Here is a 21,060-nt window from a genome sequence, read left to right as displayed (position 1 = left end):
AAGTGCAGAACTTGCATTTGGTATTAGTTCACAAGAACTCACGGAGACACTGCACTGAAAGAGGCCATTGCTAGGCTTAAAAAGTCTTGGGTTGGTTTTGCAGTGCTGGCAGGAACGCACAACATTGTTGATCTGATCACTCCAAAAGTTTTTTCCTTTTTTTTTTAAGGTAAAGAAATGTGATATTTGTGAGGCTCCAACTCCGTCACCTGATCTCAACCTAACCGTGCATAATGAGGGCAGAGAAATCCAAAATAAGCAGCAGCTGAAGTTATGTTGCAGTAAAGACCTAGCAGAGCACGCCAAGAGAGGAATCAGCATTTAGCTATATATGAGTTCTAGACTTTAGGCAGCCATCGACTCCAAAAGATTTTTATCTAAGTGTTAGAAACTAACCTTATATTAAAAATTGTTTGTCTAATTTTGAGCCTCTAAAAATGGGACTGTGTATAAAAATGTCTCATTTCTTCAAGCTTTTTGAATTAAAGCTGAGAATTTTCCCTTTAGTCACATCTTAATTGTTTGGTTTCCACTGTGGCTGTGTGAAGAAGAAAATCTACTGTATATAATCACTTCAGTGATATTACCGAAGACTCTCGCTGCGTCTAACACAAATAAGATGTTTGTGCAATCACAAAGGATCGACTGTGATGATGCATCACTGTGTAGTCAGCTGTTACCCGTCAACAACGTGGAGTTGTAACTGTGGTCTTCTAGCAAAGGCCTCTGTAATATAAGAAACAAAGGGATTAGTGTTTGTTGCTTCTTTCAGGTGGTTTTTGAACCTGAGGGTGGAATAAATTCTAAATACCTTAATGGGATTAAAGTCCTCATGTGTGGCTCAGTATCAAAACTCCACTCCTCCAGTGGGATCTTTATTTCAGCCTTAATTAAGCTCATGGGGTTTCACTCATCATTATCATATGTTGTCATTTCGATCTCCCTCTCGGTCATGGACAAGGATTGGAGTTTCCCAGCATGCTTCTGTCAAATTTAAGCTTGAGGTTTTGTGTGTCATCATTAATAGTGCATCGTTTTTCCTCAGTGTTCCCAGGCTAAAGAAGCTTTAACGGGCTCCAAGAAATGTCTCAATAACTGGATACATGTATGAGATTACAAAGGTTTGATACTTCGTGTTCATTACTGCTCTTACAGCCAGATTTTGTATATTGTAGCTTACTGAACATTTAACAGGGAACATATTTTTGTTAATCCCTTTGTTACACTTTATGGTTCCCAGCAGGGCATTTAAAAAGCCCCAGTTTTATGGGTTTGCAAAGTGGATGTACGAGGGAGTCTTACATGGAAGTTGCCAAGGACAAACTGTCCACTGAGCAGCTTTAAAGGAGCAGATGGAGGCGAAATTTATCCTCAGACATATACATATATGATCAGGTCTGTAACATATTCTCAGTACAAAGTTACTGTGAAGCAGCAGCATTTACTCACATTTGATAAGGTCTTCTGTTGTGCGCAATGAGTAAGGTGGAAAAAACAAAGGATTTAACTCCCAAAAAATATGAGGAGAAAAAAAAAAAAAAAATCCATTCAGGTGATGACAAAAACCTTAGCTCTATTGAATAGAAACATATACACGCATTTCGAGTGATATTACACCGTGACATATTACTTACATTAGCCACATCTTCCATCTGTGAGCCAAATATCGAGTGTTCCAACTCACCGCTCATTTTAAGCCAGTACATGTTCGTATTGTTATAGCAACAAATTAACTATGCTCAAACCTGACAGGATAAATCATAAATATGGTTGATTGTGCTGCTGATGGGAGAAGCTACCCACAGCTTAAAATAATTGGTGGTATAATTGGTCATTACTACAGCCAATCATATAGCAGCAACGCATGGGTAAGAACACCTGCTGGACTTCAAACAGAGCACCAGATTGGAGAAGAAAGTTGATTTACAACTTTGAACATAGTCGCTGGGTTTTCCCACACAGCCATTTCTAGAGTTTACAGATAATGGTCTGAAAAGACAAAAAACGTACAGCGAGCGGCAGTTCTCTGGGTAAAAATGGCTTGTTGGTGTCAGAGGAGAATGACCAGACTGCTTCAAGCTGATAATGAAGGCAACCTTAACCACAGTAACAATAACAACAGTGACCTTTGGGATGTGGTGGAACGAGATTCACATCATGGATGTGCAGCTGACAAATGAGCAGCAACTATGCAATACAATCATTCAATATGTCTGAGAATCTCTGAGATATATACCATAAAGAATGAAGACAAAAACAGTACTAGCAACGTCTCACTCAAAGGGGCCACTCTGTACTTCAAGCATACAATTATGCAACTTTCAGCTCGTCTCTTAACACTATAGTCACACAGCCAAAGTCTAACATGCAATTCTCCAACTCTCTAGTGCCAAACAGAGAGAGGGGGGGAGAGAGAGAGAGAAAAAAAAAAGTGGTCTTTTACCAATGCTGCAGTGAATCACGTCACTTTGTGCTTTAACAGAATAATTGTAGGTTTCAACTCAGTGCAAAAAGAAAAAAGTAAAATAATCAGCATCTTGTAAAGAACGCTTTCTCATTTTACCAATCAGGCTAACAAAAAAATAAAAATAAAAAATTTAGGAACAAGCTTACCACAGATGTTCCCCCCTCATCTGGAATACTATAATGTACCAGAAATGCATAAAATTACCTTGGCGTAACCGACAGTGACAGCGCCTAGTTTGTGGGAGCTCAAACCACAAGAAATGTACAACAATCCCTTCCTCGCTAACTCAAGTACAGCCCAAAACTTCCATCTTGATTCATCTGACCAATCTAGGTTACATCAAAATATATACATCTATATCCACTGCAATACCTATGAAGCAGAAATATAAAGCAAATTTAGAAACGCAGGGTAATTCATATACTGTACTGCATTGTACAAACACAAAGTAAAACATTGGCAGCAACAACAAGCAGGAAAAGACAGCTATGAAAACCACATTTTTCATTTTTATTTTTCAATGTTGAATACCTTTGACAGGACTTTAAGAATGGAAACGTTATTTCAGTCAATAACTGCCTCAGAAGGATATACGATTTGTATAGTAGTAGCAATAATAATAATAATAATAATAATAATAATAACAATAATAATTAATAATAATAATAAGTCTGTATTTGTATTGTGAGATCAAGACAAATGTACAAGAAGGAGGCACCTATATCCCCAGCTGGGCCTGAACATTCCAACACAAGTAGAAGAAATTACAAACCGAACAGATTTTACTTCAGAGGCAATCCAGCAACAGGTAGCAACGTCTTTATGATGGAAGTTCTTTCCTTTTTTGTTTAAAAGGATTTAAAACGACATTTACAAGACACCTAACATTCCATTCAATTCCTATTAAAAACAGAAGTAGAGGGAGAGGGGGGAAGAGAGAGATATTATTCTTTTGAGCGCTTCTTGCCCATGGTTAACTCTAGGTGCATCTTCCATGTTGACTGATAGTATACAACTTTCATTGTCCCACCACACTGGATATCTGGATTATACAGGCAAAGAAGAAAGAAAAAGAAAAAAAAAAAAACAAAGAAGAAGGGGGGGGGGCAATCGCTTTTTGTCGCCTTTCCTCACTCAACTCTGTGCATACTAACTGTGTGAGATTGTAAAAAGGCGGCGCCTTCAAATGATACTGTACAGATGTGTTCACTGTAGGCCACACTACCAATGATATGGCAAAAGTCAACAGAAAGACTTCTCGGTTTTTCCAGGCCTTTTTCCTTTTCTTTTTTCTTTTTTTTTTTTCTTTTTTTATTCCAGAGCCGAGGCGTGGGATACGGCTGGCATGCTTCTCCCAGTCTACAAGATGAACTTCCCTATGAAAAATCCGATGAAGATGGCTGCTATGACAACGAGGAGGGATGGTAGGGAGGCGGCGCTGGCTTCCCGACCGAGCAGGCTGGTCGAGTTTGGTGTCATGTGGTCTGAGCGGGGCATCTTTCTCATTCTCAAACCTTCGTCCTGTGTAAAGAACAGAAAACAAATAAAGAAGAGGAGTGAATAAGGTAATAAGATTAGTAAAACACAAGCACGTTTACAGAAATTCTCAAACTTCGAGCCCAGACTTGCAGTTTTCTGTCCCAGTGACTACTGCACTTAAACTCATGGTTCACTCCCCATTGTTGAGAGACGGACTACGAAATAAGCAACCACAATATTCCAACATAGCAGTCGAGTTGGAGGATTTCATAGTGATACTAAGGAAGGAACAATGCTGTATATGTAAACAGAGAGAAAAAAGGTGTCCAGCGTCCTGCTGAGCTGCTGTAAAACCATCTCCAAAGTCAAAAAAGTTAAATTTGCAACTTGGATGCGCATTTTGAGCTTGTTCAGCCTTTTAACATATGTACTCTAAGACACACTTTCCAAGGCCATTCCCCTCATCTCACACAGTGAGAGAGCAGATGCTGAAAATCTGTTCTTATATATTTGCAGAGAGGTCACTAATGACAACTGAAACTGGCAGAAAACTGAGAAATTTCTCTTTACTTTGTGACCTCACTGTGGAGAAGACAATGTGTAATTTTCCCACTTCTAAGTACGAGAGCATCAAACTAGATGCACATCCTGTCATACTCCAACATACATGCCAACAAGTCATCTAATAGTTCAAATGAGTGTCCAATACCCTGAAAACGGTCCCTCCCTTTTCCAGTTTGCCTCAGAAAATTCCTGTTGTGTCACTTATCTAGCTTATACCACAAACAGAGCAATAACATGCAAATCCATACATTTTAATGTTTTATTTCAACTGATTTTTGCATATCATCTTGCATTCTTCAAACAGAAGAGGTGTGTTCGTCCTGCTGTTTTCCAGCAGAGGGACGCGTCTTTCCCTTGCTAATGCTGAGACTGACTGCTAGGCCCTCAGTGTAGCTGTCCCTTCTCACTGCCTGGTTGTTGTGAAGCGTGCATTAGAATAAAAATCTGCATTCATACAACTACACAAAATTCAGGTTTCCACTCTGACTGCTCTAACAAACCTCTCTCATCCTCAGTTCAACGCTCTGGAAGAGCCAGAGGTGAGAAGTACCCAGCAAAACACACCCACACAACATGCTGTGTTGCATTCAAACATGTTGCTGTCACAAGCCTCTACGGAGTTTGAAACAAACGCACTCAAAACCACCAGAGTAGTATGATGTTGGTGTGTACTCACAGGCTCGTACAATTATATTTGACAGTAAATCCCTATTCACACTTTGTTTCAGTTTTATTCTGTGTGGAATGCATTAGCATTAAAAATCCAAGTGTTTGACTACAATTAGTTACCAATCATATCCAACCTTTAATTGCCGGTTCTCCTCACTCAGCTTGTTCATCTCAGCTTGCAGTCTCTTGCACTTCTCCACCACTTTCTTCATCTCTGCGTCGTCCGCTCCGGCAGCGATAGGCACCGCGGCTGCCGACGACTCCGCCTTCACGGAGTTCATCACGGGGGCGGCTCGGGTCGCCTCCACGTCATTCTGCCCAACAAAGAGAGGATGAGGTAAGGCCCAGTATGCCCTGGGCTAAGTATGGAGGTTAGCCTCTAGACGGACGCATGAGCCAAAAGAAAGGCGGCCTTGTTCGAGGGCCCCGAGGCTCATGGTGCCAGATGAAAGAGACAAGCAAAAAGAAAAAAAAAAAAACAAAAAAAACATGTCTTTCCAAAAGTCATGGTGGATGTGGCTTTGTGTAGTGGCACAGACAGCATGACAACATGAGGGGTGGAGGAAGAAGAAAGAGTGCTGCATAGTAGCAGATGAACGTTGACAATCAGTACGAGGGCAGGATCTGGGTTTTTCCTGGCTCAAAAGCAGACCTTTAGGGAGTGACTACGCTCTTGAGGATGATTGGCCAGCACATAGTTAAGGCATTGAGTACTTAACAGAAGCTTATTCTGATCATTCTGGGCCATTTGTTAAACAAAAACATATTTCAAGCTTGAGTAAATAAAACTACATTAAAATTAAAATCACAGTCCTGGCTATCTTCCTGGAGGGTAACAAATAAAACCCTCTGGACATCATATCGCTCCCACAAGTCAGGCATTTATAACGAGGCCTACTAAGGCTCAGATAAGCAATGAAAACAAGGATGACTGATCGTACACAAACTGAATTTATTTTTTTCAGTCTTAAAAATGACCTAATGTGAGCCTGCAGAGGAGTTACTTATATATTGGGGGGGCCACACACACACAAAACCTAACTAACCTAGGTAACTCTGTAACAACAAAAAAAAAAGTCTGAACTTCTCTTTAAATTTTTAGGACATACAGTGGAGGCACTAAGCTACACTAACATCTTTTTCATTAAAGCTTTCACTTTTTCTCACCTTACAAAAAAAGTTAGAGCTGCCTTTGTTATTCACAGTGTTTCACATCAGCAGCGAAGACAAAGTAAGCTGTTGAAATGCAAAACGCACTGACGAGCCACGATTCCTGTGGGCCACAAGAATTTGCTGCATGCTAAAAAAAAAAATATACATCTAGTAATTAAACATTTACATATGACATTTCTCCTATGCTCAGGAACGTCAGTATTGCTTACACATGTCCCTTTGGTCTTTATTTAAGTAGAGAGGTGTGACAGTAAAACACGTTGCTGTGTCTTTCTCTTTGTGCGACCTGCTACACCCTGATACATGGTGCACACAACTGCTGTCACTGCCAACACCTGGAGCTACCAGAAGGTACATTTACATAACAGTCGGTGGTTTCACTGATCGGGGCAACAAAATGAATTTTTCAAAGTTTGGAAAACCGGCAATAGAGCACAACACAATTAATGTATTAATTAATGTATTTTAGGAGAGACTTCAGGTTCTGATTACTTTTATGTGGAGTTAAGCAGCACAGATTTCCCAAGTATTCAATAAATAGTTTAGGGATATTTTCATTGACACAAGGCTGGCATGATGACCCACGCTAACATGTTCCTGTAAGCAGAAGATGACCTTCGGTACTCTGTGAACAGGTTCCATATTTTAAACACTCACACAGTACAATCCAGGAGGCACGTGGCCTGATCGGTCCTCAATTCATTCATAAAGAACTCCCTTCAGCTACAAAAAGAACTTGTGGAACAGAGAGTACAAGTCCTACAGATGCCAGATGCTTGTTCAGTATCATGTAGTAGTGCCTGAGAGTACACGACGAGAGAAAAATAAGACATTCAGGGCATTTAAAACTGCGAATATCATCCGAGTAAATATCACGATATAAACATAACTGCGTGCACAGAGATTTCAGCTATGGCTACTTTTACAAATAACTTCTCCGAGACAAAAAGTTAAGCTTTTTGTTTTTTGCTGAATAGTACAGGGAGAGATCTCACTTTTGAGCAGGGGTCTTGTAACAGGTATCCCATCATGAAGCATTACTGTCTGTGCTTTTTAAATAAAAAAAATACACGCACACACGAAAATTTCATCTCCATCCAGACAACAATGAGACCAAATCTAAGTTTAATGCGTAACATTTACACTTATGAAACCTGAATTTGATTAAAACAAGTGGAAAAACTGATTATTTATAGCACAATTTAGGATTTATAGTCTTTATAGCCCATTTTCCTCGATCCAAACCACATCAGACCAGGTCTAGATAAAAACAACCGCTGCAGTACATGAGACTGATCAAATTAAGGCCAGGTCTTTGATCTGGACTTTTTGTTTTTAAACTGCACACAAAAAAAAAAAACAAAAAAAAAAACGACGACACTGACTTGCGTGGAAACACTTCAAGCAAGTCGAGCTGCCCGAGATTCACAGAAAATTTTAAATTTTTGTGATTTATATCGTTATCGGGACGATAGATGTCTTATATCGGGATATGAGATTTTGGTCATATCGCACAGCCCTAATCTGACCCATTTAAGCTTCATCCTCTTTACCAACCTGACATAGTTTCAGAAGAATATAGAACCACTGCTCCATGGGCAGTGTCTCAGCCTGTAAATCATCACACTGCTATTCTAACTGCACCTAGTTGCTGAACATTGTTTTAGCTGCAAGATGCTGCAGAGATCTTACACTCTGCTCTCGACACAGGAATGTCATGCTAACACTATGCCAGACAATTTTTATTTTTCTAGAGTTTTTAGTAGCGCATATCCAGTTCAAGGAGGGACTCTGATCATGGCACCTTACCACTTTATCATTTTCAGATGGCAGCTCAAAGACGCATCTCAGCTTGGAGTCCATGAGATCATCTGGCTTTGCATCTTTCCACTAGTGAGGATTTAAAAGCAAATGAAAGCATGTTATTCATCAACTTGAACTTCTAGCAGATTAGATTCTGTTCACACATGCACACATTAAAACTGTGCCAACTACTTCACATTGTATGTACAAGCAATTTAGCCTTAAAATCTATATAAAACAGGCGCAGCTTCATTTCCTTTTATTTCTGTTTATTTGAACTATTTTCAACATATTTTAAAATGGCACCACCCAGACTCTGAATTTATGAAGAAATAAAGTAGAAAAGTATAGTACAGACGATAAAATAGAAAAGACACAAAAGATTAAGTCACAACATGAGACTCCATTTTATACATCAGCACCAGTCAGACCTCGGTTTGTCTATACTATACTTCCTGAATTTTAAACCTCATTCAAAACAAGTCCGTTCATGAATACAATGACAAGGTATGTACAGGTTTTACTGGCTGACCGAGTCTCTGCTGTCCCCTGGTGGATAACTGGAAAATGCTTCAGAGTAAGGAAATTAACTCGGCAGATGACGATAACCCTTCAACTTAAAGTTTAACAGTAAAAGACTTTCTACTATCAAATATCATACATGAAATGTTTTCATTGAGTCAATCAAGTTAATATTTTAAAGCACAAGTCATGTGCATGTGATACTGGAATGCATAGGGCTCTTTTTACCAATAAAGACCGAACAGTAATGTTTGTTTTTACATATAAAAGGAAATGTGGAAGAAAGACAAAACATTTAAATGGGGATTTTTTTTAAGCTGATCAACTGTTTTATGTGAAAGAATTCAATAAGTATTAAAAACTATTCAGTTCAACAGATTTTAACTACCGGTAGTAAGGTTTACCGTTTTGTTTGTGCAAATACTACAGTCATGCTTCCACTTTGACACATTTAAATGACTTCGGAGCTACGTAACCAAAGGTACACCTCTGTGTTATTCGCTGCAACATTAGAAGCAAAATAATGGGTTCAAAAGTAAATCCCAGTCACTTACCAATGATTCCATGTCGGTGACGTTTGGCGGGGCGAAAATAGTCTGCACCATGAATTTGTGTTTACTTTTCTCATTGGGGTCATAGTCAAAGGGCTGTAGCATGACTGTAAAACAGAAATGAGCAATGAGAACTATTTGAATAAAAGCACATCTATACACAGAAAACAGATCGCATAAACAGTCAGCATACTAAACACCAGAAATGACCTGTGAAAACGTCCGAGGCATTGTTTTTACAGCATGTTTTTTTAATTTATCAGTGATTTTTTCCTCTTTACTCAACTTTTATTAAAAATAGATTCCTTTTTTTTTTCTTTTTTAAACAAAAAGGTAAATTTACAGTTTTTCAAGGTACTTTGGAGGATGATTGTTCCAAAGCATCTTTAGACCTTCTCAGTGTTCCTTTGTACTTCATGCTGTTAAGACCAGGGGGGCACACCATCTTCTGAAGGAGTCCTTATTGTACTTTAATGTGATTGTGTGAGACCAAACGGGTACCTCCCCAATGACACTGAAGGACCAATAAGAATCTAACTTTCGTAGCTCCTAAAAACCTGATTGCCTGAATTAAATTAATACACACTTCAGCGAGTCAGACATTCACAAGAGATCCATTTTGGCATCCTCCCTCCCTTCTTAAATAGGTTCATTAAAGGATCTATTGAGTTTCAAGAGGATGTCATTCATTTTCCAACTTAATTCAATACAAGCTCGCAATGTCATTGTTCACTAAAAGCATCAAAGAAATAAAGCCCTCTGAAACTTTAATGTGTGGATATTTCTGCACACAAACATTGAAATAATGCCATTTGTCATACACTAAACTGGCAATGTTTGCAAAGAACAAACAGAAGCAGTGCATTTAACCATTATGGAATTTAAAAGCACAATAAACATTACCAGGACTATGGTGCAAAAGTGCTTTGAGACGTTTCTACAGACATTCACATGTAGTAATGCTGAGCACGCTGGAGCTCAAATAACTTTAAGTTGCTAAACCTGCTGGAGGAAAAGGGTCACCGTTTTAAAAACAAGCAACCCATTTTCCCCTTTCACTGCAGTGAGTTGAAACAGTGCTTGTAGACAATGCAGGCAACTGTCTTTAAAATGACTAATGAATCTTAATAACCAGCCAAATTGAAACTAATCTGGCCCAATAAACCCCATTTTGCCTGCAGCCAAATTTACATACCAAAAAAGATGAAATTATAACCACTAATCAGAGTAATGTATTACTTCAATTAAGATGCTGATATGGGTTGCTTTCAGATGTGTTCTGTTAATATTCCTCATTATAAGAAGTTTTGCTTTATCTCAACTCCAATATTTCTGTTAGGCCCCAGTGGCCACCCTGAATGGACAATTGTGGAGCCTAAACACAACAAACTGATGGTACCCAAGCTACCTTAATGTCATCAGCAAACATAAGATAAACCAGCATTCAAAAGATATAGTAATGTATAGCATCTTAGATATGTCAACTTGCTTAAAGGAAAACTGCTGAGATAAGGTCTCTGGCACAACTTTATCTACTCCAAAAGGTAGACAGAGAAGACGATAAAGCCTGAAGAAATTAAAGCTAAAGGAACTCTTGTTGTACACAGAACAACTTCATTGCTTGTGGCCTTAAGGGTCATGAGAAAAACATCATACAGAAATCATTGTAAAAACAGCATAGGTCACTTGGACTTTTTTCCCCCCTAACTGAAATCTCCAACTTGTTGACTTATGACTGAACATTTCCTTTATTCGCTCACACTCAGTCTGAAACTACATGTTCAAATGGGCGGCAAAAAGACAGTTAACAAATAAAAAAAGAAAAAAAAGAAAAGAAAAAAAAAACAACAACTTACCAGAGATGTTGACGCTTGATCCAGGATCGATAACGCCGCTGTTTGGCCGTACGCAGTACCTACGTGGCGCTGTCGTTTTCACTTTGAAACACACTCTTCTGTCAGAAGGGTTCCTCAGTTTGAGGTTGGTGGTGACTACATCTGTAAAAGGGCCTGGAAAACAACACAAAAATAAAAAATAAAAATAAAGCAGCGTTAGCTTTGTATTTCAGAGCACAGTCTCCAACACTGGTGTATGGTTCAAATTCAAAATTCTGAAAACTTCACAGATGACTGAAACTCCTAGAATTAAGCTTTTATTCCCCCCAGTAAGTCTGCTAGATTAAAAAAAAAAAAGCCACAATACTGAAGAAGATGGCTACATGTTTACACAGCAGTTCAGAAATTCAATATTTCAGGTTACACCTCCTCCCTGGAAGACAGAGAGGCATGCTGCGTTTTGGCGCCAAGCTTCAAAAAGACATTTAAAAAGGATTAGCTGAAAAATACTGACATGTAACTCAATTACAACAACATGATTAAGAAGCCTTATTGAATAGCAGGTTTCTTGGCTTGAGGCTACACTGTAGGGTAGTTTTTGCCACAAGTACAACAACTAGAAATCCATCAGCTGTGAAATTCTGTACAGATTTTGATGCAAGTTTTTTTGTTTGTTTTTTTAAATCCCTCTTTTTGCTAGAGAATTGCACATCTTCATATCATTTTTATTACTTGAATAAACAGGTTTTTAGGCTTCCTGCTCCTTTTCACACCTAATCGATAAACTGATGGCAGTCAACAAGGATGAGTCATCTGTACATCCCTCGTTACAACATAGGCTTTATGAAGACATGAGCTTAATTTAGACTTCCGCGAGAAATCTATGTCCTATGTCCAACTAACGTTGCGGGCTGTGTCGACCCAACGTGTAGTTACATTTCTCAGGAGGTGCACGTCAGGTTACATACAAGGTTACGGCAAAGAAACTTTGAGAAAAAGACACCAATTTTCACTATTTGGGGATGTTAAAATAAGAATCTTTACTTATTTTTTGTTCTTTTTAATAACTGTATAGCCTATCCAATACAGATGGTGGGGTGGAACGACCTATGAAAGCACAGTTTCGCTTGGGATATCAAAGATGACCTCTTTTTCCTGTATGTCGCTCAAGTGATCACCTGAATCAATTACCCTTCATGTCTCCAAAACAGCTAATTTCATATAGACATCCCATGATGATGCTGACTGGTTACGTATCAGGAGATCAAAAGTTGCACAACAGCCCACCATCTTGTGACACCACTGGCTTTAAATTAGGTCCTTAACCACGGTCAGCACTATCGAGCACGGATTGAACATATCATGTTGGAAAAAACAAAAAAAACAACAACAAAAACAAACAAACAAACAAACAAACAAAACAAAACAACAACACACTTCTTGCCAAGTCAGAGGTACCCCAAACTCGATCAGCGCAATTAAGCTGGGAGTTTGGACAATGTCTCATGATGTTTGGTTAGCTGGGAGCACAGCATGGATGTTATAAATCATGTTTATAGAGTTTACCTGCCAGATAATTTGCAAGCTCATATGATTATTCTGATGTAACATATGTCAAAATATCCAAATTTGTGAATTTAGACACAGCTACAACTTAATATTTTTATGGGCTCTGTTAACAGGTGTACATCTTCATTAGGGCTGAACGATATATCGCATTTGCGATAATATCGCGACATGATCAAGTGCAATTTTCTAACCGCAAAGGCTGCGATTATACTCTGGACATGTCCAAATTCATGGGCTGCATCCTCCTGAAGCCGCATTTGTAGACCGATTACGTCACAGCGACGCGCCGAAGGCTGTCCAAATTACTACCATATCCCAGAATTCATAGCGCAGCCCAGCCAAACTCCAGTTTCCAGCAATGGCGGCCGCTACTAAGTTTTAAAATTACTCATACTAATCTTTCTGGGTCACAAAAACTTTTAACATATTTTCAGGCGAGAAAGTAGTTGTGTAAACATCAAATATCTGCTCGGTTTATCAAGATATCCCATATTTGCAAAAGTGCTTCGACGTTTTCAGAGGCGTCTGCTACCCACCAGCTCGACAGCTAGCCGGGAGCTCGAGGGTTACTGATGCGGCCGAGAACGGCACAACTCCCGGCACATCATTTTCAGATCACCGCGGAGTTTCGCTGCTCGGGTTAAACGTAATATATAAGTCACTTAGACAACCTAAAAATGTTATTGTTGGGCTTTTTTCAGTGTTTTGTTTGTTCGTGAGTAAATCGGTTTGGCTGAGATTAAAGTTATTAGATTAGATAAAATAAAACTTTATTAATCCCCCGGGTGGGTTCCTCCTTGGTTTTCACACAGCTGACTAAACGTCAAACAGAAAACTTATTAAACAGAAGTATGAGACAGTCGAGAATTTACACCAGTGTCTGGTTATATTTTAGATAGCAAGAAGCAGACGGCCGAGTTTATTAAACTCCACCGAGACAGCGGTGACGCTAATCAGAGGTTTGTGTGTGTGTTTATACAATTGCTATTATGTTTGCACTTTATGTGTAATGTTACTCACTGCAGAGATCAGTAAGATGTGTGTATTTTTTATTTATTTAATATTATTTTTTAATTGAATGACTGTCTAGTAGTTCACAGATGTCGAAAAACTGAGTGTGGTAAAGCCACTGATTTTTTTTATGTATATTTCTGCAATCTGCACATTGTACTGACTTTCATTTTAATGTTTACACCAGGGTTCCTTGTCAGCACTTTATGCTCAGATGTTTGTAAGCTAAAAATAAACTATTGTGTATGTTCAAATATACTGTTGTGATTGAAGAAGTTAAATAAAAATGTCAGTCATCAATTCATGCATCACCTCATGTCATCATAACAGAGGTCTGTCTTCCAGGAAAGAACAGTTTAAAATTAATGTAATATAGTATTGGCCATACTATATGATGTATTGCTTGTCTTTGTTTAATAATACAGAAGACAAGGACCTTAAAAAATAATCGCATATCGCATCGCAATCGCAATATTGGGGCAGAAAAAAAATAAAAAATAAAAATCGCAATTAGATTATTTTCCATAATCGTTCAGCCCTAATCTTCATGCATGCAAAAAGTATAAAAGATGCGCTTTACTACAGTGATGTCACCCACTGTTTATGGAGCTTCAAGTTCAGGATTTTCAGCAGATGATTTTGGCGTTTTGAGCCTGGCCATAATGATGGAGGGTGGATCTAATGCCGCACGGTCATTGGCTAACAATTTGTGCTTTACAAGTCGCAAACTTGCATCCAGACAAGGCCCAAACTGCTTGTGTATTACTTTGAAGCTGACGGTGGTCTCGGGTCCAGGTTACGGTTTCCTAGGTAACAACCTAACCTAACATATTAAATGAGTCATATATTACCAATAAATAAAACCTGTTACCCAATAGCTGCCAGGCTTCAAAATTTGAAATACACCCTTTTCATCATTTAAATTACTAGTACAAAAATTTTACATAGGTATCCAAACAAGTTCCCCCATATCTGCATTTTTTTTTTAACACTTCTAAAAATATCAGAACAAACCAAGAAACAGAAATATTCTTTCTACTTCCACAAGTTCTAAAGGTTGGCTTTATTTCTGGAGTTCAAAGTCAGCATTTAGCCTTGATTCATGCTCTGAAAGATAAGAAGGAATGCGTGACCAGAGCAGAATGGCTCCACCCAGCTAATACCAGAATGTACACTTGTGTGCCTACTGGGGCTTTTTTTTGCTTTTCAAAAATCACAGGTGAGTCACAAAATGCCTTCATACAAACTTGAAAAACCTCATTGTTAATGGCGTGTACTTCGAGGATCTTTGTTCTTGCTACACAGATGAGTTATAAAGAATGACTTGCTTCCTGACAGAACAATACCAGGTTGTTCAAAACAGACCCTACCTGTAGTAGTATGAGAACCAGAAACAATGTCTATTATAGCTTCAGCACTATGCTATACTAGCTTTTGCACTATGATGCTGGAAAGACTAGGTAAAAACCCATGACTTTTTTATTTTTATTTTATAGACCTAAACAGAAAATTAGCACAGATGAGTAACTGCTTCTATAAGCTCGAAATTAACTGAGCCCAAAATATTTCTACCTTCCGTGCGTTTTACACAATGATCACTACTACACCAAAGCCTAAAACTGGAAAACAGTTGTGTGCATCAGATATCCCACCCACATACTGCAGCTTGCATCCACTGCCCAACACTGAGATGCCACCTTTTCTCAAGCAGCATTAGCAGCACCTCTCTCATCTTGTTGCATGTATGCTGAGTTAGGGTCCCCCCAGGCCAGTCCTGCTCTAAAAATACCAACCAAGGAAAGGAGGGCTGCCCCCTCTAGCTTGCTGGAGGAGTCCCAGCAGAGGCTCTAAAACAGTCCAGCTTTCCAATACATGCAGACCGATTTAGCTCTGTCTCTGTGAAGGTAAAGAAGCTGTGGTCATCGTCCTTCTCCTCAGATTGCTTCTTCACATGAAAAACCGAAGCCACTTAAATGTGGGCCATACAAAAATGTAAAAACAAAACAAAACACAAAAACAAGGGTGGGGGGTGGGGTGGGGGGGACAGCTCCCAAATTTAAGTGATGCATTCTTTAGGGATTTAGTACTTGGGATTAGAGGTTCCCCCCCCCAATGTAAGATTTAATATGATGCTGGTTCAATAACAGGTTAAGTGGCCAAAGGGCTTAACAGGTATAAAGACTTGAGTCTCTAAACACGACCGGTTAAAAGTATGACAAAACTCTGGTTTGTATGAAAGCAAATGGGCCACTATACTGGAATTATCATACATGTTCTAAGTTAGGGTTTAATTTACCACAGCATAAAATACACTTTTGTTTATTAGATAGCCATAAATAACAGGAAGGTTCACAGACTTTTGTTAAGTAAGACAGAGTCATAAACATATGTAGTCCCTACAAAAGGACTATTTTGATACAACCAAAACCCTGATATACAACATACAATATGCTTCCAGGTTCTACTGCTAGGACATAAACATATTTTCATTATAATTTACATTTTATATCAAATTGTTAGAATGTGGTTTATGACCCAGAAATTGGGATTTTCTTACATGTGCAGTGGATTAAACATTTTGGCCTCTGTGCTAAAGAATAAAACGAGTCAATGAGGATCAGTAAACAATGATCAGTATGAACAGCATCATACTGATGCAATTTAGCTTTGCATCCAATCCAGAATATAAAAAGCCAAAAGTTTAATCTGATGAGGGAAAATGTAAACCGTGTGACTGATCAGTAACAGGAATAAGTCAAATTAGAGTAGAATTTCTTAATCGGGTAAAAAGTAGAGGTCCATAATCAGATTATGACGAACCATGTGTCTACCATCAGGCTAAATACCCATGAAATTTTAACGTTCAGCTGGAGAAAGTTTCATCTATTTATTCTGGTTTACCTCGTTGCTCCCAAAAAACAACCTGTCCGAGACAAATAAGACTATTGGTGGCTTTCCAACCATATGATTGAAGAATTTTATCATAATAGCACCATTAACCTGTTGTTTGATGCTGTTATTATGACATAACAAATGTGAGTTTAATCAAATGGTTACTACCCTTTTCCAGATGTCTTTAAAATTCAGCCAGAGCAAGTTTTTACTGATTTACATCCATACCCCTGTCCAATTACAATGTCAGCCTGTTGGAAAAGGCTCCATTCACCATCGCACTTTCTGTTGCACCTTGCATGATAAAAACATTCCTGGATTTTAATCAATGTACACAAATTTTATGAGTTTCAGAGTTTTAACATGGGGGGGGGTGGGCCTTTATTTCACCTGTGTCATCGTCAAATACAGGCAAAATAATAATGTCCAGGGTGAAACTAATAATTTTTAGTTTCACCCTGGACACCTCATCACCAAAACATTCTAATTATTACACCCCACCCACAGACACAGCGGGTCTGGAATGTGAGCTTGTGTCCTTCCTAATGATCCTGTCAGACTACAACCAGTATCAATTCACACCTTGTCCAAACACCAGTGTCCTCTTATAACCTCGTCCAGGACAGTGGTACATTCAACAGAAAGAGAAATAACTGTCTAGTTCGCAAAAATGCTTCCAGCAGGCACAGAGCTTGGTAACTGGGACAAATACGAGAAGTGCTGTGCGGAATTTTGGGTCAAAATGAATAATGATGAGGATAAATAGTCCAACTGTGGAGATTGTTGTGTCACCCATGGCCTGGGAGGGCTAGCTTCATTGAAATCAGCGCAGTTTACTGCCACTTCATTCACTTGCCCACAAGAGCAACAGTTGGACTCACAAATGACCAAAAGTTATGTTCTATCTAGGACTTTTAAAAAATGTGATATGGGTCTCTTCAGGTCTGTCAGACGCAAAACAACGCGGTTATACAACTACACAGCTACACATCAACTTTGGCATTAGCTGGCTAGCCAAGCTATCATTAGCCAACGGTTAACTGACACATCACTGGACGTTATCACTACCAGGAAAAGCAATCAGTGCTGAATGCGCGAAGCACCCTGCTTTCCCATGAATGTGCCGTCCTGTTTTGCCCAGGATGCGAACACACGCTTAAAATTAGACAATATCTAGCTAATAGGTTTAGGTCAACTGAACTAACGTTAGCCCGGTGTTGCTATTAAAATAATAAACTATCCATGTTGTTACAGTTCACGTTAGCTAACCAAGTTTGTCATTCCAACTGTCAGTCACTTTAACTGGCTTCACAAGTTCCTGCCACAGGTGCATCAAGATGAACGCTGGATTTTTCATTCTGAAATTAATTTCTTTCCAGGGAATAGCCTAAGCCACAAGAAACAACAGTTTACTCCTGCTAACACAACTAGCAACAGCATAGTAGCTGATATTAAAAGTGAAGACATACACAAACATGCTTCTTAACGTGTAGACTTTAACTTTCCTTTTTTTAAGCAGTCACTGACAGCCACATCCTTCCAGCTCTTTGCCTGGTACTGTCAGTAAGCTGGTACTGAATAGCAGGCCACCTGGGTGCACGCCTGCCCGGCTATCCACGTCACTATAGCGCCAGGCTGCAGCGGCCCGTCCGGCTCCCTGGCTAACTTAAAATGGCGGTGAATGCTAGCTAGCTTGCTAGCAACGAAATTCGCTTGAGGGAGTGTGAAATCATTGCTTCACCACCACCACTACCACTACTACTCGCTGGACATTTGACACGACAACAAGTAAATAAATAATATTTCATTCACATACCTTTAAATTTGAGGTCAGACGGAGGGTCGAGGATAAGGATCTGATCCAACTTTGACATGTTGGCTGAAGGGATGCACTTGATTTCGGTATCGTGGAGTTTACTAACAAGTGGAAATCCTGGATCCCTTCTGCCACTACTGAGTCAAACGCTGACTGAGCTCAGCGAGCATGTGGGTACAAATACTTGAACGCGCGAGTGCACAGCCCTCTGTTGCGCGCACTCGTGGTCTGGCAACTGATGCGACAGTAAACGAGTTATAATGTGTGGACACTGAAATAGACGTACAGGGAAGGAAAAACATGTTATAAAATAGTCTTATAAAATCCAGAACCAAGTTAAATTGTGCTTTATTGATTTAATCGAGAATTTTAATCAGGGACGTATGATAATCGCATGTCTGCGGTGTATACATGCACATTAACGCAGTAAATTCACTCTGCAGTAGTCTAGTTAAACCTGTTAGAAGTATTAGTGAACGTACATGTAACGTAAATGTAAGTGTTGTTTGTGGTTTAAAGGGCATGTTGAGGTTGGTGTGTAGCACGGGTCACATGTTGCCCTGGTAACAGTACCGGAGTGGTCACCCTTTAAAGATGTTTGTTTACGACGTAATCAATGTGTGCAATCAAACTAAACCACAGATTACTTAATCAGTATACTGATAACAGTATACTGAGTATACAGATACTAAGGGACTATAGTCCCTTAGTATTATCTTATTTTCACAGAAGTGATTTTTTTCCATCAATGCAAAATTTCATTAGACTATTTTAGATTTGGAGATCTTATAAAACCATGATTTTAACCACTACTTTTAACAACAGTTGTATCCCTCTGGGAAAATTTTGGAGACCAGTTGTAGGACTTTTGAGAGATGAATGTCGTCTGGTTCGTGTCTGATATATGACTCTAGCTGCTCAAAAATTCCAGGTCTTCTTCTTTGTTTTTACTTTTCATTTCATCATGCTTATAATGCTTTTCATTGGTGAAAAGTCTGATATACAGGCAGGCCAGGTCAGCACCTGGACTTTTCTCCTACTAAGGCAGTAATCAGATTAGCATAGTCTGAAATATGCAAAGCTTTCCCTGAAAGAGGACGTCATCTGGATGGGAGCTTTATGTTGCTCTAAAAAGTGTATATACCTTTCAGCAGTGATGATTGCTTTTCCACCTGGAAAAAGGTGTGCGAGCTCCCAGTTACACAAGCATTAATTCCCAGACACAGACAGTGATTTCTGGAAGTGTTCCTGAGCCCACGTAGTGATTTCCATGACAGAATCATGACTGTTTTTAAGGCAGTGCTGCTTGAACGCAGACTGGTGACCTACTGCCAACTAACCTAACTAGTTCAAAAATCTTCCTGCAGCTGTTTCTTTTTTTTAGTTAATACTGAAGTCAGTGCAGAAAAACACCAACTGGTTGAGGAGAACTCTTTCTAAAAAAGAAAAACTTTTTTTATTCGAGAGATGAAACTTAACACATTTTAGGCCATCATGTGAGCGTAGATGAAAAGGGGAATGCTAAAAAGGGGAATTTAAGATGCTATTTGCGAGGAATCCAGCGATTTTGTGCAGTGTGTGTACTCATTGTGAACTATTAATATCTGAGGCTTGCTCTCTTAGAGACCATTGACAACTGCGATCCATCGTTTTTATGGGAATTGAGGACTTCTCCTCAGTAAGCTGTACTGAATAGGACGGAGTCTACATGTGATTTGAGGTGTTTAAAGCAGTTCAGAGTGTCACGCTTGTGCATGTTCAGAAATAATGATCATTTCTTGCTGTTAAAGATAAAAGGTTGTTCTATAGTGATATTGGGGGTTTTTAGGCGAAAGCCAGACATTTGTTCTTCCATAATATACCTTCCCTACCAGTATCATGTTCAGTCATTTCCATATGACTCCAGTATACGGTGGTTTAAATGAGGCTGCATAGAGTGTTTTCACAATGTCAAGATGTTAATGTCATGATACAACCCTCTTTTAGTGACTGCATCTTTCTCACTCATTTACCTATTATCAAAACTCAATAGAGATCTTGAGAAAAGAGGCTTGTTCGGTTCTAAAAATGAAAGGTATGGGTCATTACCAACACCTTAAGGGTGGTTAAAAGTGAAAGTACTGCGAGACCTCATTGGTGTCATAAGCCACTGTTCAATGACGATCCACATCAGTGGACAGATGGCCTGTTTTACTCCTCTTTCAAACCGTTTGTCTTCTCAGTCTAAAGTTTGAACTCTGGCATCCTTCAAAGAGTGGCCTTTATCCTTTAGATGCAGATGTGTAGCTCAGTCTTGTCCTGTCGAGGTGGCTCTTCTACGCTGTGCCATGCATTTATGGAATAGCTGTTTGTTTTCTCCAGTGAGAACACTATGATACTTAGCTTGTGTTTGGGAGTTTTGTCTTTGGGATGAACCAGCTTTTGTCAAGTGTGTCGCTGGGTCTGAAGTGTTCTGGGATGTCAAGCTTGTTGGCTAAAATTCTCCAGTTTCTTTGACAGCAAGCGGGATTCACCCCCTTTTACTTTTACAGCTGAAGAAGACTCTTGGATGATTGATAGATCAAATATCATCAGTTCAGTTGCCTTTGTTTTCAAGCTCTCTAGACTACTGGATGACTGAGAAACTGTACAGACATCAGCTTAGTTTGTAATCCTTTGACAGTGTTTGAGATCTTTGATGACACTTCAGTATTTCATTATTGGAAAGAG

The 21,060-nt window shown here is 39.2% G+C and overlaps 1 protein-coding gene across 1 annotated transcript; it reads right to left on the bottom strand.

Annotated features, from left to right (window-relative positions):
- Nucleotides 1–3,569: 3,569 nt before the first annotated feature.
- Nucleotides 3,570–18,604, bottom strand: vapal (VAMP (vesicle-associated membrane protein)-associated protein A, like). Its single transcript, XM_005729053.1, has 6 exons — nt 18,352–18,604; nt 11,085–11,237; nt 9,232–9,335; nt 8,162–8,242; nt 5,314–5,493; nt 3,570–3,988 (listed from the first exon to the last, which is right to left on the bottom strand). Exons 1-6 carry the CDS (start codon nt 18,407–18,409, stop codon nt 3,827–3,829), a joined length of 738 nt encoding a protein of 245 aa, XP_005729110.1. The 5' UTR covers nt 18,410–18,604; the 3' UTR covers nt 3,570–3,826.
- Nucleotides 18,605–21,060: the final 2,456 nt, after the last annotated feature.

The sequence above is a fragment of the Pundamilia nyererei genome, unplaced genomic scaffold, assembly GCF_000239375.1.
Source record: "Pundamilia nyererei isolate P.nyererei 1_Seehausen unplaced genomic scaffold, PunNye1.0 scaffold00031, whole genome shotgun sequence".
Lineage (NCBI taxonomy): Eukaryota > Metazoa > Chordata > Actinopteri > Cichliformes > Cichlidae > Pundamilia > Pundamilia nyererei.
Note: the sequence above shows the minus strand (reverse complement) of the source record. Positions and strands in the feature narration are given on the sequence as shown.